General features: G+C 42.1%; 1 protein-coding gene across 2 annotated transcripts; it reads right to left on the reverse strand.

Annotated features, from left to right (window-relative positions):
* Positions 1–5380: 5380 nt before the first annotated feature.
* LOC138645489 (sarcoplasmic/endoplasmic reticulum calcium ATPase 1) lies at positions 5381–25590 on the reverse strand. 2 transcript variants are annotated; one of them, XM_069734849.1, is made up of 23 exons: positions 25090–25448; positions 21723–21740; positions 21489–21571; positions 18165–18269; positions 17527–17665; positions 16937–17017; positions 16778–16863; positions 16386–16683; positions 16134–16300; positions 14655–14743; positions 13052–13154; positions 12470–12601; positions 11736–11861; positions 11056–11274; positions 10578–10913; positions 10248–10468; positions 9528–9730; positions 9320–9405; positions 9026–9159; positions 8817–8934; positions 8548–8665; positions 7776–7816; positions 5381–5937 (listed from the first exon to the last, which is right to left on the reverse strand). In XM_069734849.1, the coding sequence occupies exons 1-22, from the start codon at positions 25205–25207 to the stop codon at positions 7812–7814; spliced, it is 2985 nt and encodes a 994-aa protein (XP_069590950.1). In that variant the 5' UTR covers positions 25208–25448; the 3' UTR covers positions 5381–5937; positions 7776–7811. The 2 variants fall into 2 exon arrangements, with proteins under 2 accessions (XP_069590950.1, XP_069590949.1); XM_069734848.1 differs by lacking the exon at positions 7776–7816 and having other exon boundaries at positions 25090–25590.

Raw genomic sequence — 25590 nt, forward strand, 5'->3', positions numbered from 1 at the left:
TATAAATGCTCGCCACCCGGGCGTAGAACGGGTTCAATAGCTAGTATATATATATATATGTGTGTATCACTGACATCTATATATCTATGTCTATCTGTTCTGTCCTATTCTAGCCTGTCAGTGTGATTTTACTGTACGCGGCACATGAATTGCCGGCTTTACAAAGGATCTATGGTTCTACATGAAGTAGTTTTCTTTCCCTCTGGCGGCATTCAACATGGTTAGCATACCAAACAAGAGAACGGAGCAACAAAATCCCAAAAGACATGATCATTAAAATATACAAATTTTATTAAACCAATGTCAACACATTATATCAAAACATATAAATATATAGTAGGCATATAGCTAAGGAAGCCTGAAATATGGAGGAAACCGGTGGTGAACCTGGGGACCAGAAGGGAGTAAAAATGTATTACATCCAAGGCATAGCCAGAGAGATCACCAGATCACATCACTACCTCATGGCGTTATTTTGTAGATTAGGGGACCTCAGTACAACTGTCCATGGCAAAGTATACCGTTGTGCACCGCCACCCTATCAATCAACATAATATATAGCGTGATCAGACAGGCTTACCCATTATGTCAGGATGCCTCCCTCCGGTTCCACAGGCAGACCCCCTTAATGGTTAGCATGTACAAAGAGACACAAGATAGTCCGACAAGATATTATTATTATTATTAAAAACGCATGTAAAAAAAACACACCAAAACGTGTTTTTGCCCCAGCTACTTTCTTGTAAAGAAATCATGTTTTGCTGCAGAAAAAAAACACGCAGCAATAATGCACAGTGTGAACTTAACCTAAATGTAAGGCTATGTTTCCACGGTCAGGAAACCTTCAGTATTCGCTGCAGATTGGACACTGCGTATATCCGCAGCATCCAGATACAGCATAGTGGAGGGGATTTTAGGAAATTCCATCTCCACTATGCGTGCAGGGCCGCATCCGGCGGCTCTGCGTAACCGGACATGTGCCGTGTCTTTATAGACCGCAGCATGTCTATCTTGCGGAGATGCTCCCTGTCCTGTCTTGGTATGTGGCTCCCCATGTCCTGTCCTGGTATGTGGCTCCCCTTGTCCTGTCTTGGTATGTGGCTCCCCATGTCTTGTTCTGTTATGTGGCTCCCCCTGTCCTGGTATGTGGCTCCCCATGTCCTGTCCTGGTATGTGGCTCCCCTTGTCCTGTCTTGGTATGTGGCTCCCCATGTCTTGTTCTGTTATGTGGCTCCCCCTGTCCTGGTATGTGGCTCCCCATGTCCTGTCCTGGTATGTGGCTCCCCCTGTCCTGTCCTGGTATGTGGCTCCCCCTGTCCTGTCCTGGTATGTGGCTCCCCCTGTCCTGTCCTGGTATGTGGCTCCCCCTGTCCTGTCCTGGTATGTGGCTCCCCCTGTCCTGTCCTGGTATGTGGCTCCCCATGTCCTGTCCTGGTATGTGGCTCCCCCTGTCCTGGTATGTGGCTCCCCATGTCCTGTCCTGGTATGTGGCTCCCCCTGTCCTGTCCTGGTATGTGGCTCCCCCTGTCCTGTCCTGGTATGTGGCTCCCCCTGTCCTGTCCTGGTATGTGGCTCCCCCTGTCCTGTCCTGGTATGTGGCTCCCCCTGTCCTGTCCTGGTATGTGGCTCCCCATGTCCTGTCCTGGTATGTGGCTCCCCATGTCCTGTCCTGGTATGTGGCTCCCCCTGTCCTGGCCTGGTATGTGGCTCCCCCTGTCCTGTCCTGGTATGTGGCTCCCCCTGTCCTGTCCTGGTATGTGGCTCCCCCTGTCCTGGTATGTGGCTCCCCCTGTCCTGGTATGTGGCTCGTCCTGTCCTGGTATGTGGCTCCCCATGTCCTGTCCTGGTATGTGGCTCCCCATGTCCGGTCCTGGTATGTGGCTCCCCATGTCCGGTCCTGGTATGTGGCTCCCCATGTCCTGGTATGTGGCTCCCCATGTCCTGGTATGTGGCTCCCCATGTCCTGTCCTGGTATGTGGCTCCCCATGTCCTGTCCTGGTATGTGGCTCCCCATGTCCTGTCCTGGTATGTGGCTCCCCATGTCCTGTCCTGGTATGTCGCTCCCCATGTCCTGTCCTGGTATGTGGCTCCCCCTGTCCTGGCATGTGGCTCCTCATGTCCTGTCCTGCTATGTGGTTCCCCCATCCTGGTATGTGTGGATCCCCCTGTTGCATGCATTGCTCCCCATATCCCGTCCTGGTATGTGTGGCTCCCCCTGTTGCATGCATGGCTCCCCCTGTCCTGGTATGTGTGGCTCCCCCTGTTGCATGCATGGCTCGGCTCCCACCGTCCCATGGTTGTATGCATGGCTCAAACTCCCCCCTGTCCTACTCACCCACCTCACGCCTCCATCTACGTCCCTGCATCTCCGTTGTCCTGGTGCGGCAGCTCTCCTGTGCTGAGCGCTCACGTGGTACCGCTCATTAAGGTAATGAATATGCGCTCCATGCCTATGGGAGAGGAGACGCGTACATATTCATTACCTTAATGAGCGGTACCATGTTACCGCTGAGCAGAGCTGCCAACTTCGGAACAACGGAGATGCAGCGACGGAGGGTGAATATGATGTCTTCTGTTAGCCGGCAGCTGTCACTGTGCCACAGCCGCCGACTCCTGCCGCTGCTCCACGGCTCCCCTTACCCCCCCCAGCATTCTGGATAAATGACTCGTGTATAAGCTGAGGGGGTGTATTCAGCACAAAAAAAATGTGCTGAAAATCTCGGCTTATACATTAGTATATACGGGACTTTTCCTCTGATTGTTCCATTCCTGATTTTTGACTTACAAATGCTGCTGTCACATGCTGACCAAGTACTGATAGTGTGACTGTAGCCTTGACCGGACAACTCCTTTTAAGGTAATTGTGCTTTTTTCATCTTTTATGCATTTAATAACTTAAAAACGTATTTTTTCCTGAAATCACAGATTGAAGACTGTCTGGCTGGTAACGCCCTATGTTCTGCAGCGTTAGACACATTGCGCCTGGACTCTTGGGATGTAATGAATGTACAGGAATATGTTATGCATCTACACTGTGCGCAGAATTCAGAGTGAGTATTTCAACAATATCATTTTCATGCAGATTTTCCACCTCCGCTATGTAAGGCTATGTGCACACGTCCGGATTTTTTTGCATTTTTTTTTGCGTATTTTCCCGATAAAAACGCTATAAAATCGCTTAAAAAACGCAAACAATATGCATCCTATCATTTAGAATGCATTCCGCATTTTTTGTGCACGTTTGTGTTTTTTTTCTGCAAAAAAAACGGAACACGGTAAAAAACGCAGCATGTTCATTAATTTTGCGGATTTCCCATTAAATTGGAGTGTCCGGGAAAAAAAAACCGCTAAAAATCCGCAAAAAAAGCGTCAAAAACGCGCCAAATCCGCGCAAAAAAATCATGCGGATTTCTGGCAGAAATGTCCGGTTTTTGTCAGGAAAAAATCCGGACGTGTGCACATAGCCTAAGTGTGAATGCTGATTGGGTAAAGCAGATCAGGTGATGTGTATTTATGTAATAAAGGGAATGTGGCCTAAGGCCGGGATCACACATACACGAGATACGGCCGAGTCTCGCAGGTGAAAACCCAGCTCTGGCGCCGGCACTCCGGAGCGGAGCGTGCAGCCGCACCGCAATACATGGAGCCGCACGCTCCGCTCTGGAGTGCCAGCGCCAGAGCTGGGTTTTCACCTGCGAGACTCGGCCGTATCTCGTGTATGTGTGATCCCGGCCTAAGGAAGCAACTCCTTTATAAGGGTGGGTAGAATTATTAGGAGCTTTCTTTCCACAGGTCAAACGGACTATAAGGGGTTGTTTCCACTAGCGAGAAACACGTCCGAGTCTCGCATGTGGAAACGAAGTTCTGGCGCCGGCACTCCGGAGCAGAGAGTGCGGCCGCATAGCAACACACGGAGCTGCACTCTCTTTCGCGCCTACGTCAGCGCTTCAACGGGTCTCTATTGGGACCCGTTGAAGCGCTGACGTAGGCGCGAAACGGCCGTCGTCACATCCTGCTCACCTCCTCCCTTGTTCCACTGTCCCGGGCCGTCTATATGATGGCGTTTTAAAGGCTTGAATAAAGATTGTTGCACCTCACTGGACCGGTGAGTGTTGCCGTACTTCTCTTCAGATTTCTTGTTGGATCATACCTGCTTTCCGTACGAGCACCTCTACTGGGATGTCAGGCTCATGCTTGGAGGCATTGTTGTCAGCACACTGATCTCACAGCAGCAGTACGGTCAAACTTTCTTCTTTGTTTGTTTTGGATACAGTTTTCAAGTGTCCCCGGACCAGGGGCTCCTTTCCTGGCCCTAACACTAGGGGGCACCCTAGCTCGCCCTGTTCCCTGGCATACTTCAGATGGCAAAGAGGCCGGGCAAAAACTCCGGGGCCTCCGCCTTTGCCTTATCTTCTAAGATAGCCCTTCATCTGTTCTCCTCCCTCACCCAAGGAAGAGGAGGCGCTACTGTGCATCTCAGTACACCAACCCAACAGATAAGGCAACAAAGACATGAGGTAACTGAAAACTCCACACACACAAAATATTCACTCACATGTAACAGGGGAATCCACCGTGGTGTGCAGGAAGGGGAAGAAACCAAAATAGGGAAGGATAAGGAATTATTAAGCGCACAAATCAAACAGTTGCTTATAACTCCTCTAGCGCTTCTTCTCATACTAACTTCTCGCCCTCCTTTAGCCATGCAGCAAAAAGATAACTCTGAAGAGGATTTGTAATAGAGGCCAGATTATATAGGGAAAAGGAGTGGCTAACCAAGCACAGCTGAGCCCCGGAGATGTCCAACATGGCTGATTAACCCCTGTTCTGCTGGAAGAAATAAACACGTTTCATAAGACGGAGAAGTGCTTCTTCTCAGCGCCAGAATAGGAACAACCAGACGCTGCGGTATTCTGGCTCCGCTCCCTCGCAGTAACCCTGTGACGAGTTTCCTACTTTTCTCTCTTCCTATGATGTGTACAATCACTGGAGAAGGATATCATGGTCAGAAGAATAGAAGGAACAAGGTTAAGAGGTAGACCAGCAATACGATGGCTTGATACAATCAAGATAACGGCGGAGAAGACCCTCGTGGACCTATCTAGGCTTGCATAAGATCGATCTTCCTACGGAGAATTTAGTCATCGAGTCGTCATGACTCACGATCGAGTGAAAGGCCGTTAATAATATTATTATTAACATTGCTGACCTTTGCGTTTGCTCCGAGCTCTGCAAATACAACTTATTTCCACAACTCTTTCTACTTTGCTCCCTTCACTGTGATATATAATGGCACGAATGCTTCCTAAATTTAAAATACACTTTGAAGCCCATTGAATATGCACTCTCCTCCCACCTCAAAAAAAATCACATGTAACAATTCTTAGTTTAACTTATTATTTAATTTTAATAAATAGCTAGAACAGTTTTCTTTGGTTTTTCGCTTCCTTTTTTTCTTTGCTACAAGCTGCAACTCCCTCGAAGGGCTGGGATCAGGATAACGTGACGCTGCAATTTACAAAAACAACGACTGTGGCGTTCACTGATGGAATAGACTTTGGGGGGGGGGGGGGCAATGCATTCTTAGTCCGGGTATTCTCCAGCTATATGACATTTTCCTTCATTTTAACGGGAGAAACGGGAGGGGAGCGCTATAAAAAAAGGGGGCAAGATCGGAAGCAAAACTTTAAAAGGTATGTTGGAAAACAGAATAACAGCCCATCAGTAACAGAGCCCTTGCAATCACACCTGGCATGCACCAGGATGTACGGACTTTGGGGAGACAGGTGGAGATTTGGCAGTGATGCGTCTTAGGGAGACGAAAGATGAAATCTTAGGAGGGGACAGATACAGAGAAAAGTCTCAATGGATATGTGGGCTGAAATCTGACGTGTTTCAGTAAAAAGCTGAATTCCTTTTACTTCAGGATTTCTCTCTCTGTCAAAAGAAAAATAATTCAGTTAGAAGACTTATTGGTTTTTTTTTTATACCAGAGGTGCTTCTATTATTCCTTAGAGTCATAATGGAATAATTAATGGAGAAAACACAGAAGATCGCTCTCATTTACCACTCTGTACACGCACACAATTGTATATAAATATGTATAATGACATATTTAATAGACAAACCAAAGTTACAGAAACACCCAGAGTTTCCTGATATTAATATTATCCCGTGCAGTGAAGGTGTTTCCTGCTGCTTTGTCCTCAGGTGTCGGGATGATCTTCATTGAGATTTATAACGAGCGATCATTTTTTTTTTTTTAATACTTACCATAAATGTGACTCGGCACACATTAAGTATTGTAATTCTCCCACCACGTAGCGCCTTCCATGATGCAAATTGTAAAACGACAGCATTTTTACAGTATCTTTTTGTATTGTCAGTTTCTTTCATGTACTGCTGTGGTCTTGCCAGCAAAAATACATATTCTGAATTTTACTAACAAGAACCAATTTTGGAAAGCTTATACCCATCTGTTTTGCTTTTTTTCACATTGTTGCAGCAACTTGTAAGTTGTTTTACAATATCAAGCCAGCCACGAATAGATATGATGGATTTCTCTCATATGAGCAGTGAGACTACACCCACATACAGCTGTCCGGCGTTTTGTAACGTATGTCCTCTAGGAGCCGTAGTATGGTGCCTTTATTCTTTGCTACTTATAGGGTAAGGAGAGGAGTAATGCTAGGGATGACAGGCAATGATTGTTAGACATGATGTAATGATTGGCTTAAATGGCACAGATGAAGTATACTTAGTAAGTGATGTTAGGTAATCTGCAATGATGATGGAAAGCAACATTGTTAATAACAATGTCATTTAATAATATATAGAAGATTTAGGTTAGAAATGATTAACATTTCTATTATTGTTTTGCATTAGAGTTGTGTAAATGTCTGGAAAAAAAAGCGACTAGTTATGTTTTATAGTAGTTCATCTAGAAATGAGTGCTATACTTAAGTTCAAGGGTTTGTCCAGTGAAAACAATCTATATGGTATGTCATAACTTATTAATTGGTGGGGGTCTAACCACAGCAATCTCCACGATCAACAGATCGGTTATTTTTTTTTTTCCGTAATGGGTCATTTCTGTCCCTGATATGATTCTCATCCGCCCCATAGGGAATGAATGGAGCAGCGATCAAGCACGGGCATTACCGTTTCATTCTAGCGGGGATAAAAGTGCCCCGTTCTTTCATATTAGTGCCGTCTCAGCAGTTAGATCCCAAACGATCAATATGCTATCAACTTGTTCTCACTGGACAATCCGATTAAAGAAAAATTGCTGCCTCACAAAACTTTTGACATGTTGGTAGTTTTGATCTGTGGGATTCTGGTACTGAGATCTCCACAAGTTGCTAAAATGAAGGATGAAGGGGCGGAAATGCTCAGTTGCGCTCAGTACTCCCCCAAGACTGAAGATGGGCTCCATAAATAGTTTATGAGCCCTTTTGCAGTTTTGGAGAAGTCAGTCCCAGTTCTACTCTATGATACGTTAAAAGTTTTGTGATCGTGAAGTTTAACTGCAACTGGGAAATACGAATGTGCAATATTAGATCAGGAACAGAGAATGATATCCATAGAGAACAGGACGTGACAATCGATCGATGAGACACTCCGTACGGTGATTAGTCAATTTTGCACATTGTTGTAGGAAACGTTAATGAAAAAGAGTATAGACATAAAAAAGCACGATGAAGCTAAATGAAAATGACAAATGTAGAAATGGTACAGAATGACATGTAACACATGCAACGGGGGGGAGGGGATACCTGTTAAACAGGAACAGGGAAGTTGTGAGGAAAGGATTATGCTATGGGAAAGGATAAAAGAAATACCAGTTTAATGTGAAGTAATCATGAATTCAAAGCAAGATAATTATGAGTAAATCTGGATCAGGTCCACGGATTCTGATTTATTTCCTGAAGCTTATGAAGTCATCAAACACTATAGCAATCATGGATTCGCCTAAACAATCTTGTACCTATATTCACCCTGTGCTGTGATTATAAGGTAAAAATTAATATTATCATTGTTGGATGTTGAGTAAATCCAGATGTCTTGAGACAATGGCTGCCATAATGATTTTATCAAGGTCATGACATCATAATGGATGAGAAGAAGGATAGCGCATTTGCTCTTAGGGCTGTGGAGTCGGAGTCTGTGACTATTTTGGTAGTCGGTAAAAAATGGACCTTACTCCAACATTTAACTTAAATGATCCATTGGGTACAGTAGTTCAGTGCAGGATGTGCTGTCAATTGTTTCATAAGAAGAAACTTCTGAAAGGTCTTATAAATGTTTGTTCTATTCCTGATCTCGGCTTTTAGTTCAGATGAATCTGTGCTGCACTTTATGAACATTCTCCATAGTGAACCAGGGCTATGGAGTTAAGAGTCAGAGGTTTGGCTTACACCGACTCCACATCCCTGTTTGCTCCATATTTCACTCTTACTTTTGGTATTTTTTTTTAGACAGTATAAATCCATACGTGATTGATTTCTGTAAATGATCTCCTATGGTAAAACATGAGCTAATTCTTACCTTCAAGGTAGTTACGGGCAACAAATTTGAGAAGTTCATCCAATAGGATGACTGGGAAAGAAATCTTCAGGACAACTAACCACTTAGTAATATCCAGAGGTGTCAACTTGAAGATCATCTACAGGGAAAAAAGCGGATGTTGGGATAGGAAAGCACATCTATAACTCACTTCTATTACCAATACATATATTTCCCAGTTGCCAAATATAGGACATAATCCTGAGTATATTTTTCCATAAAGTGGTTGTATTTTAGTTTATTTTACTCACTGGCAGAGGATCAACATAAAGGATCAGGAAATGGAGGGACATGGAGAGGCAGATGGAGCCCAGTAGCCAGATGTTGACCCATGGTGGCATCCTGACTAGAGACTGGTTCTCTGAAAGACTATTGTTAAAAAATAAAATAACTATACAAAGTGAAAACTGGACAGGAGAACACAATAATCCATGGCAAAATACGTGCAATATCGACTTACCTGTTCAGAGCATTGCACATCTCGATGGTGACCAACACGGACAAAGCCATGGTCATGGGAACTGGAGACTCAAAGATTTCGCACTCATGGCCTTCAAAGTCGGGATTGTCTTCTGTGCACTGCATGAAATGGCTCTGAGAAAGGAAGAGTAAGACGTAAGGATTTCATGCTGGGGCAGAAGACCACATCATTCTGGCATTAATATGAGTTGGCAACTATAGCTGAAATGGAGACATGATTACCATGTTGAAAATTATTGTAATAAAGATTAAGAAATGGAGAACGGATGCTTACCAACTGGTAAAACGACACCATAGGTCCATCTTCAGCACACATGAACCACCAAGCAGCAGCACCTACAGTGGCAGCACCCACATAGCCTGCAAGGAATCAACATGTCTTGTAGTTAATTGGTAAATGCAGTTTTTTTTAATTTTTTTTATAGAAACATAAAATTAGGTTGTTGTTTTCTTCATCAGTGTAAAAATGTTTGTAACATCACCTCCAATGGCCATGTAACGGAAGAAGAGCCATCCACTAATGAGGGGTTCCTTGGGGCTGCGGGGTGGTCTGTCCATGATGTCCAGATCAGGGGGATTGAAGCCGAGGGCTGTAGCGGGTAGACCATCAGTGACCAAGTTGACCCAGAGCAATTGTACAGGGATCAAAGCCTCAGGCAGACCCAAAGCAGCGGTCAGGAAGATACTGTGTTATTAAGAGTATGTTGCAATCAGTTTAAGTAAGCCAACAACCATGTTAACAATGGTAATATACAGTATTATTATCACTGTCTAAACACCTCAAGAACAAAACAGTTCTCTAAGGGTCTGTTTCCACGTGCAGGAAACGCTGCGTGTCTGACGCTGCATAGAGCCGCAGCGTCAGACACGCAGCGTCCAGATGTTACAGCATAGTGGAGGGGATTTAATGAAATCCCGTCTCCACTATGCGTGGTAACACGCACGCGGCGGCCCTGCGACTCCGGACATGCTGCGCGTCTTTTCAGATCGCAGCATGTCCGTATATCTTGCGGCGACGCTGCGTCGCCGCAAGATATAGCACAGGGCCCTATGGTGGGGAGCGATGATCCCGGATGTGTGCTATGAACACAACACATCCGGCATCATCGCGTCCCAGAAAGGGGGCGGGGCTTACGACGATACCGCCGGCCATCCTGATCGTGGACACATACCCTAACAATAAATATAGATATTAAACTCACCAGACGACCTCTCCTACATTGGAGGAAATGAGGTAGCGGATAAATTGCTTCATGTTGTTGTAAATGGCACGACCTTCTTCTACTGCAGACACAATTGTGGAGAAGTTGTCATCAGCCAACACCATTTCAGAGGCTGTCTTAGCTACTGCGGTACCGGAACCCATAGCAATACCAATCTCAGCTTTTTTAAGAGCAGGGGCATCATTTACACCATCACCAGTCTGTTGGAAGTTAGCAAAAAAGGTGTGAGCCAGAATGGATTAAAAAAAGGAATAATCAAAGTCTGTGTAGTCATAAATAATAACCCCTTACGTGAATAATTTTACCTACCATAGCTGTGATTTCATCAAAGGACTGCAGGAACTCAACAATCTTAGATTTGTGAGTAGGCTCGACTCTGGCAAAGCAAGAAGCACGTTTGCAGGCATCTCTTTGTTCTGCTGGTGGCAGATCATCAAACTCACGACCAGTGAAGGCACGTCCTGATACATCGTCATCCTCACCAAAGATGCCAATACGACGGCAGATGGCAATAGCTGTGCCCTTGTTATCACCAGTGATCATGATGACACGGATACCAGCTTCACGGCAAAGCTTAATTGAGCCCATAACTTCCTTACGAGGTGGGTCCAGCATACCCACACAGCCGACAAATGTCAAGTCAGTCTGTGGAAGAATGAATGTATCATAAGAAATGTAGTACTTCATCTTGGTGAAAAAAAAGATGATGCTAACTCTAATGCATGATTATAAATAAGATAATAATGAGATGTCAGTAGTGCAGCCAGTGTTTCTCTTAATATATTACCTCATAGTCAACAAACTTGGTGGCGTCATCGAGAACCATGTCTTCTCTTTTTGGTGGGGTGTCTCTTGTAGCAAGAGCCAAACAACGCAAGGTGTCTCTTCCTGTGCCCCACTCCTTGATTACAGCCATGATCTTTTCCTTGATGGCTGAAGTGAAAGGCACACGTGTTGTGCCCACGCGTACATAGTTGCAACGGTCAATAACACCCTCTGGGGCACCCTGTTGTTTTGGGAATAAAAGTGTAAAAATGTAATCTCCAAAGATTATTCAGGGTCTTAAACGATACCCACCATAGCAGTGGGCTAGCTCTACTTATTCGATTTATGTTTTGGCTTCGGTTTACAGAATTCTTGTACAAAGTTATTGGGTAAATGTATTAATCGTTTGTACCCCACAAAAAAAAATTATCCGTGGGTACCATGCTCTGCAATGGTTTTTTTTTTTTTTCAATTCAAAAGTGGGCATAGCCAAATATAGGTGTAATTCACGCAAAATTGTGTGTGGTTCATGGTAAGTGTCCTTAAAGTCAGCATAAGTAAGAAAGGTATCTAACTTGTAAGATGTGCCAAATAAATCATGACGGGGGGGCCAATGATTTATTTGGAACTTATTCAGATAGCATTACTGTTTTACGATTACCAAGCATTAATAAACATGCCCCAATATATCTCAGCTTTTACCTTCACAAACATCTTGTTACCCACTGCAGCACGGGAAGCTTTGGCGGGTGTGCAGTAGACGGACATGGACTTCCTGTCACGGGAGAACTCCAGGGTGAATTCTTTCTTCATCAGCTGTTTGATAACCTGTGAGAGTCGCCTTGTTTTAGATTTTTGTGATACAACAGAAATATTGGTTGATTTTCACAGTTTTGAAGCAAATATGTTGCTGGAGACATATTTTTGATTAAATAGACATTTGCTATAGCTCGTATTTCAAAAGCCTTTTTATCATAGAACACAGAAATCCCAAACTTAAAGCCGTATTTCAAGATTCAGAGAAACGGTTCTAAGTTGTAGTACTTTAATTCCACAATGGCATGTGTTTGGGACAGTGTGTGTCATGGGATCATTAAGGACAGCATAGCTAGAAGGGAGTTAAGTTTCTTGTACATGACGAGCACAAGGCAGGTGCGCGGTATACAGAGTTCTTGATACTCTGCTGCCAGCTTGCTGAGTGCTACATAATTAGATTTCTATAATGGTAGAAGACAAGCAGCTGGGGCTGTATGTCACCACGGGCAGTGGTTCTAGGAAAGTAGAAGGTTATTTCTTCTTGTGTTAGAGAAACATGATAAATGTAGATTCAAGTTCTCCAGGGTTATACATTTGATGTTATCCGGTACCAAGCTTTATAGATGTGTAGAGAGTCTCTCACAACTTTGTTTTAGCAATATATTTCTTCCAGAACTTACAGAGTTGCAGGCATTGGCACGCTCTACTTTAGACAGACTCTTCACTTCCGTGTTAAATACGTTCATTTTCTCAACAAGGGTAGTCAAAGCCGTTTCAGTGGCCTCTCCAACCTTCTCAAACACTCCTTTAGACTAAAAAAAATAAATCATTTATTAAAAAAAAGAGTTAATGTATAGTAGTTTACATGCATCTTTTCATCACTTTAAATGTTAATGCGAGATTTTTTAACATTTCTAACTTAAATGCAGCTATGGCAAACAGTGCATAGAGCTTGTATTTTCTTCTTCGGTCAGTTTTATTAGAGTACTCCAGTTTGTATCAGTGTCAAAAATAAGTTAAGGCCCTTGCATAATTGTGAGCTATACTGGAGGCAGGGACCATGTAAATATGAGTAATAGAAAGTGCAAAATAAAATAAAAACTATAGAATGTAAAATAATAATGAAGATGAACACACAATCCTCGGTAATTCATTTTAGTGGAAAGCGAATTGATAGTTTTATTACTCCCAAATCTTTTAAACTCATGCAGTTAGTGTTAGATAAAAAATCCAAGCCTTATCCTCTCTTGTGTTTTTTTTACCTCGTTGAAGTCAAGAGAAGAGTCATTGCAAAGTGCACAGATTGTGGCCAATTCCACTAGCCCATCATACTGGCCTGCCTTCACAGTCTTATCATTCTTCATACTGAGATGACACCCCAGAAAGACAAGGCCAGCCCAGTGTAGGTGGAGATGATAAGGAAGAGTAGTTTATGAAAAAAGTGAAAGAGAAGTACGATGACATGCGAAAATGAGGATGGCAGCAGTAACTGAGAAAAGGAAAATTATAAAGGCAAAACAACGGCAGTGGATAACTTATAGGGAAATGTGGTTGATGAGAATAGAAAAACAATATTGGACAGTTCTATGGATGCACATTACTGGTTTATTTTTGCACTCGTGTTTTGGGCCATAGCTGTCTATAATGATATCAGGCAGCCAGGGTCGTATTTCTGTCCAGCCGCTTCACCGATGCCTCCATCTTGTGCCAGTCATTACACTGGCTACCTATTCGCTACAGCAGTGTTCCCCAACTCCGGTCCTCAAGAGCCACCAACAGGTCATGTTTTGAGGATTTCCTTAGTATTACACAGGTCAATGAATGCTTGCCTGTGCAGGTGATGCAATTATCACCTGTGCACTACTAAGGAAATCCTGAAAACATGACCTGTTGGTGGCTCTTGAGGACCGGAGTTGGGGAACACTGCGCTACAGGGTCCAGTATAAACTCATCTCTCTCACCCACAAAGCTCTCCACAGTTCTGCACCGCCTTATATTTCCTCTCTCATCTCTTTCTATCGCCCTACATGTGCCCTCCGCTCTACAAATGACCTAAGACTAACATCCCCCGTAATCCGAACCTCGCACCTCCGTCTCCAAGACTTCTCTCGTGCTGCGCCAGCTCTCTGGAATGCTCTTCCCCAGGCGATCAGACTGATACCTAGCCCCGACCTATTCAAGCGCGCTTTGAAAACCCATCTCTTCAAACAAGCCTACCACATCAACTACTCAGTAAACTAACTTTACCCTGTTCCCTCCTTCCAAATATTATTCTGAATCTGCCCCCTACTATTCATCTGTCTCCACACCCTCCATGCACATGATAACTGCACTTGATACTTGACTATTGCACTTAAACACACGGGCTGATGACCGGATCATGCAGCTTTATATGAAAATCCCTATTTATTATAATTGCCAGACCTGAAATAACAATCACTTTTCACCTATTGTGTCCCCCCATTTCCTTGTAGATTGTAAGCTTGCGAGCAGGGACCTCACCCCTAATGTCACTGTTTAAATTGTCTTAACTTGTACTGAATCTATTGTCTGTACATGTCCCCGCTTAATTGTAAAGTGCTGCGGAATATGTTGGCGCTATATAAATAAAAATTATTATTATTATTATATCAGTTTGGATTACTCCTGACCATTCAGAACACTCTTATATGGTTGCAAACCTATGTCTCTTATATACTTCTGGTTTGCACTAATCATCAGTTACGTAATGAATGGATTTGGGAAGTGTTGAGAAAAATGTTGGTTGTAAGTTTTAGTGTAGTGAAGGTTTTTTGCTGCCAAATATTAGGGCTTCTACACCGTTATTGGAGGTGGTTAGTGACAATCTTGAGAATATTTACTTACACCTCTCCTTCGGGGGCATAGGTGGATCCAGTGATTGAGAACTCATTCAGGGAGCAGACATCGCCCTCAACTTTATCAATGACAAACATCTGCAGGAAAAAAAATACATATATTACTTCAAAGATGTATTAAGTAAAAGCTTGATGTATTATGAACCTTTCACTGGATTTCTGAGTTATTGCTGATCATATTAATATTAGTTAACAACATAGAAAAAGAATTATAAAGCCATTTGTTGTGGGCTTTCAGCACTGTTTTCATCTCCTTCGCTGTCTCGGTCTACGGGCTGGACGGGAACAGCATGAGGGTCAGATGTGGCCCTCGGACCGTACTTTGCTCAGGTCTGTATTAGCCTCATCAGGTGTAAGAGATCTGTTTAACCCCTTCATGACTGATGACTTTTAGGTCGTGTATGCCCCTTTGATGCAGGCTCGGGCGCTGAGTCTGCATCTTTTCCAGCACATGATCTGATCAGGTGTCATGTGAACCTAACAGCCGCGGGTGGAATCGCGATCCACCATCGGCTGTTATCAGTCTGTGACAGCGGTATTTAACATGATCACGCAGGAAGCCTGTCACAAACCCCACTCATCGGTGCCCCTGTCTAATGATTGCAGAGTGCCGATGGGTTGGCATGACAACTGGGGGTCTGCAGAAGAACCATGTGCTTGTCAATACAGGACTGCTATGAACATCATAGCAGACGATGATTTTTGCTGCATATAGCAGGGCTGTAGTACAATCGATCAGATGATTGCAGCTTCAAGTCTTCTAAGGAGAGTATTGAAGCCAAAACACACACATTTGATATCGCTGCGTTCAGAAACGCCCATCCTATCAAAATATTTAAAAAAAAATATGACCGGTAAACGGCGTAATGAAAAATAAAATCAAAACTCCAGAATTACTTTTTTTTTTGTTCACTGCAACATTGCAATAACAGACGATCAAATAATCGTATGTACCCCAAACTAATATCAATACAAACTGCAGCTTGGTGCACAAAAAATACTCCCTCACCCAGCCGCATATCCCGAAAAAAAATGGAGACGCTGCGGGTCTTGGAATATGGCACCATTGTTTTTTTTTTCTCACCACATAAAAAGAACGTATACATGTTGGGTACCTGCAATCTCGTACTGACCTTTAGAATCACAATGGCTGGTCAGTTTTAGTGTTTAGTGAACATGGTTAAAAAAAAAGAAGTTGTTGTGGAATTGCACTTTTTTTTTGCAATTTGACTGAACTTTTTCCCGTCTTCCACTACGCTATATGGTAAACTGAATGTGTCGTTCAAAAGTAAAACCTGTCCTGCAGAAAAAAAAACGCAAGAAAACGCATAAACTAAAAAATCCCAAGGTCGTGAGGGGGTTAAAAAAGTATTCAGTTTGTATAAAAAAAAAAAATTGGACAAATACACTTTATTTGACATAGCTACTGCTCTTTGTTCATTGTAAATATCCTGCAGTATAATCGTACCCTGCAGACGGACATCTGGTTGGTGGTCAGAGTACCAGTCTTATCAGAGCAGATGACTGATGTGCACCCAAGTGTTTCCACAGAGGGCAAGCTTCTGACAATAGCGTTCTTCTTGGCCATACGTCTTGTACCCAAGGCTAGGCAAGTGGTGATTACAGCGGGGAGACCTGTGTGCATGAAGAGCAATGAGTTAATGTATTGAGAAAATACCATGGACATGACCTTTTTCCAGCAGTAGTAATTGAAGCAAACCTTCAGGAATAGCAGCTACAGCCAGAGCCACGGCAATCTTAAAGTAATAAATGGCTCCTTTGATCCAAGAGCCACCATGGATGGGGTCATTGAAGTGTCCAATGTTGATCAGCCATACAGCAACACAGATGAGGGAAATAACTTTGGACAGCTGCTCTCCAAACTCATCAAGTTTCTGTTGAAGTGGGGTCTTCTCTTGTTCTGTGGCTGCCATCTCGTCACGAATCTTACCAATTTCGGTGTTGGCTCCAGTGGCAATGACAACACCAATAGCTTTTCCAGCTCCTACATTGGTACCCTATGAAGGATTAGAAAGACAATAAAAACTGTCTAATAGAAACAAAAAAAACAAAACAGAAATTGAAGAATAGAAAAATAATAGAAATACTTACGGAAAACAGCATGTTTTTCTTGTCCTGATTGACAGCTCTGGGGTCAGGAACAGCATCTGTGTGTTTGATGACAGAAACAGACTCTCCTGTAGGAAACACAAATTTTGGGTTAGGAATTCATAAAATACTCTGTTTATACTTGAAAGGGGTTGAACACACCTGTCAGGATGGACTGGTCAATACGCAGGGTGGTGGACTTGATGCTGACGAGTCTGATGTCAGCTGGGACTTTGTCACCAACTAGGAATTAAAGAAAGGCATAAATGTAAGCGGCATTAGTCTGCCTTGTTTCTACAGTACTGTATGTAGTCATAGTTCTGGCCTGACAGCTCTATTGCACCTTTTATTTTACAATAGAAGGTGGTTTATTCATTGAATATTCAATTTTTTTTGTCTTGGTAGAAAGTATTTGCCTACACCAGAGCAGATTTTATATCAGTTACTACAAGGACAATGGATCCAGAAGATATTGATTGCTAATAAAAAAAAAAAGGCGTTCTAATGGCTCCAATATAATTTTGTATATATGTTATTAATATTGTATAATGATAATCACTAATTGTACTTGAGCCATTTATGAAGAAGTCTCAGAGTGGAAAATAGAGGAGTCGGAAGTTTGGTTTAATGACTATTTCAAAACCCTATGGCTAACGGTGGATATTAGGAGATAAAGGCTAAAATGTGGGAAAGGGGTTCGGGAAAGAATACAATGGCACGTGTTGTCAGCCATATAGATGTCAGTAACTCACCTGCTACCTCCACAATATCACCAGGCACGATCTCTCTTGCCTTGATTCTTTGTACCGATTTTCTGTCACTGCGGTAAACTTTTCCCATCTCGGGTTCATATTCCTTAAGAGCTTCAATGGCATCTTCAGCATTTCTTTCCTACATTACAAACAGAACTTTCTTAGGGCTTTATTACCTGGAAGCAGACTTAATATATTAACGTTTCGGAAGTGTTATAATTTTACCCTATATTTGGGCCCTTATTTAGATTTTTGCAGACCTCCAACATTCACTGTAGAAGCGCAGATCACAATATGTGAACGGGCCACTACTTTCCTGACCCAAACTCAACAATCTCATTTACAGTATGTCTATACCTACGTACATGGCACAACATTTGCTGAGTTTGGGTCGGGAGACCTGCTGATTGAATTTCAGAGCTGTAAAAAGTCAGTCTCTCTGTTTTTATTAAACACCCTGGATTATTAGCTAAACAGATGATCATTATCTCCCAATACCACTTATATCCTTAAAATCTTAGAATCCTTGAAAGTCAATTCTATCCTAAGTGACGATTTCAAACAGAAAAGTATTTGGTTGTAATTGTTTATAACGCAAGAAAAGCTGTCTGGTTCTATGTTAGGTATGACGATCTTACCTGCCAGACTCCTACAACTGCATTAGCTATGAGGATCAGCAGAATGACAAAGGGCTCCACAAAAGCTGTGACTGTCTCTTCACCTTCTTCAAACCAGGCCAGCACCTGCAATCCACGCACCGTTATTATTCTCCGCATATTCTCGTGTCCTTTTTAACAATTGCACGCTATGGTTTACAGGTCCTATTTTCAGAATATCACATAAGTCGTACAATTATCGCTGTGTTTAATGTTAATGATGCAACTATGAAAACTATTTCTGTATTTTATCGTTATACTATATCTAATTGTTCCAGCATTTTTACAACACTTTTGTTGTAGAGGTAATGTTATATGTAGTCCACAAACCGCTCTTCTCTCCATGCTACCCTCTTCCATTAGCTACCAAAAAGAAGGATATCCTGCGCTTTTGTTATATGGCTGCTCACTAAGTGATCCCAAGACACTGGGTTTCACCTCAAGTTCCCTACATAAATGAATGGTACTCGGAAATGGTTGAATTTGTCAAATGGAGGAACTGACCTCTGAAAGTTCTGGTAACTCCTATAAATCTAGGAAGATCTGGAGTATTTGGATTTTTTCCCAAGACTCACCAGACTTCCATAAGGTATTTCATGTTGGATCCACTTCTTTGCTGATCTGGGATGGTGCTGTGGAATACAACTTATGGCCTATGACTTGGTCCATGCTCCCCTCACATTTTACCTCCCTTAAACTTTCCTTCGCCTATATTTCCTTTTTTTCCCCTCCCTTTTTTTTTCTTAGCTACATCTTATTTTGTGTGTTTCTTTGTTTTTTTTTTTCTGTGTGTGATACCTTCAGAAAACAATTGATTACCATGATCTGTTTGACTTTACATAAGACTTTTATGTTTTCAGAATTCTAAGGAAGCCCTGTGTGGCCAAATATGTTTTGCCTATACCACTGCAACGAGTTTTGATTGCTTTTGTTTAATATGTTATATCTTTAAAACTTATCTTAATAAAGCAGGTTTCCTTATTCATTTTTATGTTCAAAGTGCTCACCCGGGTACTGCTCTGCTCAAAGGCTTAAAGCGAATCTATCACCACATTTGAACTATCAAAACTATTAATATGGGCATACAGGTTATAGACTGCTGAAAAGTCCCCCCTGTATCCCTCAGATCAGATGCCTTGTCTTATTGACAATAAGCACTGGAGTCAGAGTTATCCTGCACGCAGCATCCCGCCTAGAGCCTGGAAGAGGTCGTTTACACAAAATGACGAAATATGATTTCTTAACAACAAGGCATCTGATATAAGGCTTACAAGGAGGACTTTTTTCCAGCAATTTATAACCTGTATGCCCATATTAATAGTTTAGATAGGTCAAATGTGTTGACAGATTCCCTTCAAGATAGACATGTTAGTCTTGCAATTGGGGAGGAGGAGGACAGGGATCGGCTAAACACTTCTGCTGTGACATTTCAGTGATTGTGGCAATCTCAGCAGCACTACCCCAACCAATCAAAACTCATGACTTGTCTTTGTGACCTTTGCACAGAATTTGATATAATCAAATAGTGTGAGCCCATCAACCAATCGTAAAGGTGGTCTCCTAAAACTGATGGGTCCCTGATCTCCCTGTCCAAATGTGAACACTTACCGAAGGCCAATGTCTGTATGCCTGGGTGAATGTGGACACCTCTGTTCAGCAAAGCCTACATATGGGTTGACCGGGACCAAGTGTGATGAGATGCAATTAAAAACTACATGGTGATGGGAGGAGTGCGCAGTCAGTCAGCTAACATAGAAATGACAGGAAAAAAAGACTCGCACATCCAAACTAGTGTGAATAGGTGCATACCAGGAGCAGCTACCTCCATACATAAATATACAAAAAAGGTTGCACTCTATCGTGCAAAAGCATGTCTAATATGAAATATATGAAATATGAATAGCAAAATAGCCATTTTTGTATATTTATGTATGGAGGTAGCTGCTCCTGGTATGCACCTATTCACACTAGTTTGGATGTGCGAGTCTTTTTTTCTGTCTTGTCTTTGTGACCTGTCGAAAGTTTTGTAAAAGTGCAGTTATGTCTTAAAACCCCAAACAACCTTATGTGAATGTTGGACATTTCAACATTGGCTTTTAGCTTTGAAGAAAAGTGCTACAGCAAGTAATCTTTTCACATATGTTGTACACTATACAGTTAGAAGTAATGTGCTCAGATCTTGTGGATTGTAAACCATAATAAGTTTATTTCTCAGGCTATAAATGTGCTACTTTTTGTTTTGCCTGTTCTGAATAGAGCTGTGTCACAGCAGCACCCTTGTCATTATAAACAGCATCTTAAATTACATTAGAGTAGATTTACAGCTATTTTATGGGGCCCTCCCATACTTCATGCAGCTGTTGTGCTTGCAAAACACACAGCCACCCGGGCCTGTCACTCAGGGAGGCAGGGACCACCCTCCGTCTCCCCTGACCTCCCCTCTCTTGTTCGGCCTCCTCCTGCGCTCTCACAGCAGCTGTCTGACACTTGAGCTGGCCACTGGCTGGATCGAGTTATCTTCAAGACAAATTTAACCTGCAGAATGTGCCGCTCATTGGGAAAAGAAAAGGTCAGGGTTAGAGCCCAGTTAACCCCTTCACTGGGCCCATATCATGTGTGTTCTCAAAACCAGTCAGTTCTCTGCTTGTCTGGTCTAATGGTCATACACTTAGAAATATTCTGCAGAAATTAAGAAGAATCCAGGTATAAAAATGCATATATATCATGTAATCTGTCTGAATTGTAGCTGCGGTATTATAATGATCTTCATTGTCCTATAGAATGATGAACAAGTGTAAAGAAATCTCAATATCTGTACAATTATTGGACTCCTTATACTCTGAAATGTATGTGATGACCCCTCTATTTTAGCTCTGGCTTTTCTTTTGTCCTAGAGATACTTCCAAGAGCCGTACGTATGGCTACGTGACTGCGTGAGTGTTCACACAAAGGTTATGAGCTAAGAACCGCCTGCTTTTTGTCAGGTAACAGATCATCGGTCTTTTTCATCACATAGTGGTTTTCTTTTCTTTAGGTAATCTAAATCTTTCAAGATCACTGCCCTCCAATTAAAGAAAGGCTTTTTTTTTTGCATAAAATATTCTAAAAAAAAAAAAAAAAGCCTTTTTTTAACTGTAGGTGGAAATAACATTGTAATTTTAGAAATTTTGCAGTAAAGAAGGAACAAATACGCATCCAGTATTGTACATATCATAAACATATAAAAAGAGCGCAACACAGCACCGTTCTAGTCTAGGTCATTACCATTATTTCTGCCTCTACTCATCACCTGCTGTAAGTACTTACAAAAGATATGATGGCGGCCAGCAGCAGAATTCGGACAAGCAGATCTTCAAACTGTTCTATGACCAGTTCCCAAAGGGATTTTCCTGAAGGAAGGAGACAAGTTTGTGTTAAGTTTTTGTTGGCGGACTTCACCATTCATTTGCCCACAGATGACGCCAGGAGATGCAGTTATTTCCACCACGCACACCTCACACTTTACCAAATTTTGTAAGATATTCCGTAAAAACAGCTTACCCTCCTCAGCTGGGAGCTCTGGTCCACGACAACAGCGGCAAAAGAGGGGAAAAAGAAAGAGTAATTTATTAGTATTATAAAGGTCCACCAATGCATACACCAAGCTTATATTTGCAATTATTTATATACCCTGGTTACATTTACACTAATGTTTATTGTTGGCCTGGCTTCATTCCTGAGGCCTAAACTAAAAAATAGTAAAAGTAAAATCAATGTCCGAAGAAATCACTGTTATTTTATATATCCTTATACATGTAACGCTCTTCCTTTACCTAATATAAGTTATCCTAGAAAACCAGTATCTGTACAGACAAAAGTTCATCAGTAGAACTCATCTGATATATTGCATCAAATGATCATTTTATATGTAAGTGAGAAATTAAGGCCAACACGAGCACAGGTGCCTTGTAACAAAGGTGCATTGGGTCGTCTTATTTTGCTTTAATTATTGTATTGTTAACGTTGTTACTTATGACTGTTGTGTTTGAAACTGTTAAACTGTAAAGCGCTGCAGAATATGCTGGCGCTATATAAATAAAGATTATTATTATTAAAGGTAATGATTGAGGACGAAGCAAATGCGCAGTCAAATGACCATGTTGATGTGTGTGCGAGAGGCTATCCTGGGGGGTTACGTGACAGCTTTATAAATCCTCCTGTCACATTGTGTCACGCAGATACTATGTGTGATCCCGCAGAGGGAACAGAATGCTCTCGGCCATGAATCTCTGGATCTTGCACCACACGGTGATGTGGGCCAACATACTGCTGTGCTGCGAGCCCTCATGTGCCCTTTAACCTACTCGCTTCCAGAAAGAGTACCGCAGAATTTATACCCCGTGTTATCAACCCTGTAATGCTAACTAAATCATTTAATGGCTTAGAAAGTCACTTTTAATTATTGTAATTAGCGATCGAAAGTATAGAAAGAAAAGATTATTTAGTTGCCGAAAGAGGTGGATGAAACTTGTGCTATACTGTCCTCTGCGCTACAAAAGAAGCAAGTTTAAGTAGAAAACATTTTACCAGTGGTTGTAACTTTATATATGATTCTGTTCAAATAATTTTTATTAACCATTTTGACATTTTTCTTTGTAAAACTTTTTGTAAGTTCACATAGGTTGAGATTGCGAATACAGTACAAATTATAACATATTATAACATATTATAACAGATGGTTTGACAAGTAGAAACATTGTAAGCTTAATGTCCTGTATATTAAAACAGTACGTCTTTTTTAGGATATTAAATTATATATTGATTTTAGGAGGGAGGGGGGGAGGGAGAGGATAAGGGATAGATGTTGTCCCAGTGAGACCATTTCTTTGAGAATTTGGGAATTTGGTTGTTTAACATTGCAAACTTCATCTCGTAAGACCTATGTAATGAGATTTTTTCAGTAATGTCCGAAAAGGAAGGTGGAAGCTTATTTTTCCACATTGTGGCTATAGTATTTTTAATTGTGAGTAGGATTTGAAGAATTATTTGTTTCTTGTCCGTGCTGAGTTCTGTAAGACCTAATGATAATAGAGCTGTTTGTGGGCTTAGGAGTCCTTTTTTCTTTGTAATTTTGTTTATGGTATCTGACGTTTGAGACCAAAGTAAACTTAATTTCGGGCAACTCCAGAACATGTGGAGTATGTCCCCTTTCTGGCCACATTCTCTCCAGCATAGATGTGAATTGTCTTGGCTGACATGAGCTAGTCTAGCTGGAGTGAAGTACCAACGAGAAATGACCTTAAAATGAGATTCCTGTAGGGACAATGATAACTTTATATATGATTCAATGCACGTCCGGAGCTTTATTTAGCCCTCCCACTATAGTATTTCCTGCTGGTCACCAATATGTCTATATATAGAGATGCATGACTTATTATGAAAGTATTTTGGGGCACACTGTCTGACATTGAGAGTGGGAAGACCATAGGAAGGATCTTGTCTCTCAGCAGTTTGCAGCCTGGGACTCTCTTGAAGGACACAAGCGAGATGGCTGTATAAGGAGAGTGACATCATGAGCTGGATCCAATGCCCCAATACAAAAATACTCCTCTCTGCCATGCGAGAAGCCTTCTGCAATGTATAGTGTCTGATATATTACAACACCTATATGTCCCCCTGCAGAGATAACAGTATACGTTTAATGTCATTCTGTGCTATACATGTCTGCTAATATGCTCAGTATGCAGAGCTATACCTAACACTTGGCATATGGTCTTCCTCGTACATCTATACGTCAATATCACACGTTTTGTAAACTAGCATCTAGTTTCTGTCATCCGATTAGTCACATAAAAGCTAAAAGGCACTATTAAATGTAAATCTGTGCATTGCAAAATCAACCCAGACCTCACTGTTGGCTATTCTGCTCCGCCACCGACTCATGTAGCTTTGATTACAAGAATGTGACATTTACAGAGATCCCCCAGGACTAGTGAAAGATAATCATAGCAACTCTGTAAGGGAAGCCTGTTTTGTATGTGCAGGGATGTAGTGTAGAGTTGTATACAGATAAAGTCACCACTATATTTATCGTTTATAAACCTTACTAATACAGAACTAAGAAGCATCATGGACAAGATAGGATATTGAGATATGTAACTCTCCTTGCTGATACTGGACTACTGCGGACAACGGTCTGTCATTCCCAGCAGGGTGACAAGAGGCACAGAACAGATGTCCTCAACTTCACAGGCATTTCAATGCAAAGTACATCACTTAGACTTCTAAAAGTAAGATCTGCAGATACGGCGCAGCCTCTCAGGCCCCAGGATTCAGCCTACAGATGACTAGACAGGTCTACTAAGCCTACCCAAGTCTAATGTAGGCATTCATTTTACTCATCCATTATATCATCTACGAGTGTCCGGAACATACATGATAATCAGCCGCTGACGTTTTAGTAAATCAATAGCGTAATACTTAATAAATCATTATTGACTTAGAAAATCAGTTTTCATTATTGACTATAAAATAACGTTGACAATCATTTTATCAGATCGCGTTGGAAGTAATATTGTATTTCCTAGCATCGATTTATAACTTGGAGATGTAAGTTGTGCATTTAGTACGATGCGATACATTCAATAACTCGTTATAACATCCATTCCCAAGTTTGCTTTTTGTGCAGTGTTTTTTACAATAGCTGCTTGTTTTACTTGTAGATTGTGCTACATCGGATGTGTGAACTAGAAGTGTGAGGCGCGTGTTACACAGTTTGGTCAGAGGACATTTGTAACCCTGTATGAGAAGTGGGAAATGTGCTGTAATCGTATCAATTAAACTAAGTTTGTGTATTATAAAACAACATAAATGTAGTAATTGACAGATTTCTAGTGATATATTATGTATAAAAAAAAAGTTGACATACCATTGGGTCCAAATTTGTCAAAGTTCTTCTTGACTTGATCAAGTGACAGACCTGTGTTTTCATTGACCCCAAAATAGGCGAGGCATTCCTCTGTGTTTTTGGTGTGTGCGTCCTGCATCCTTCCCTTTCAGCCCTGCCACAAAGGGCTCACCTTGTCCTTAAGAGAAAGTGGTCTGTTTCCCCCCACCTCTTGTGGTTGACAGTCTTTAATGGTCAGGTCTCCCCTTTTCTGCAGCTGAGTATTGCAGCGGATTCTCCCTTAAGAGCCGACCCGTGGCTCAACAGCTCATCTCCTGCTCTGTCCTTAGCAGGAGACTGGATCACCCTCAACCCTGGACCCCACACAGAAGCTGTCAGAGAGAACCTTTTCTGGAGAGGCGCTTATAAGAGGGTGAGGAAGCCCACACCCCTACCTTGCATTTCGATTGGTCAAGGATATGACTGATGTCAGTTCATGCATTATCACCCTGTCCAGCCCTTTACAGAAAGGAGACCCTCTTT

Source organism: Ranitomeya imitator, chromosome 7 (assembly GCF_032444005.1).
Source record: "Ranitomeya imitator isolate aRanImi1 chromosome 7, aRanImi1.pri, whole genome shotgun sequence".
Classification (NCBI taxonomy): Eukaryota; Metazoa; Chordata; class Amphibia; order Anura; family Dendrobatidae; genus Ranitomeya; species Ranitomeya imitator.

Bases quoted from the DNA above. Each gene is read 5' to 3' on its own strand.
- LOC138645489 (XM_069734848.1), bottom strand. From the start codon at position 25,207: ATGCAGGACGCACACACCAAAAACACAGAGGAATGCCTCGCCTATTTT. The intron at 16,684-16,777 runs GTAAGTATTTCT...AATCCTTCATAG, and splicing joins AGAAAAACATGCTGTTTTCC to GGTACCAATGTAGGAGCTGG. The intron at 13,155-14,654 runs GTAAGTAAATAT...GTGTCATCTCAG, and splicing joins TATGCCCCCGAAGGAGAGGT to TATGAAGAATGATAAGACTG.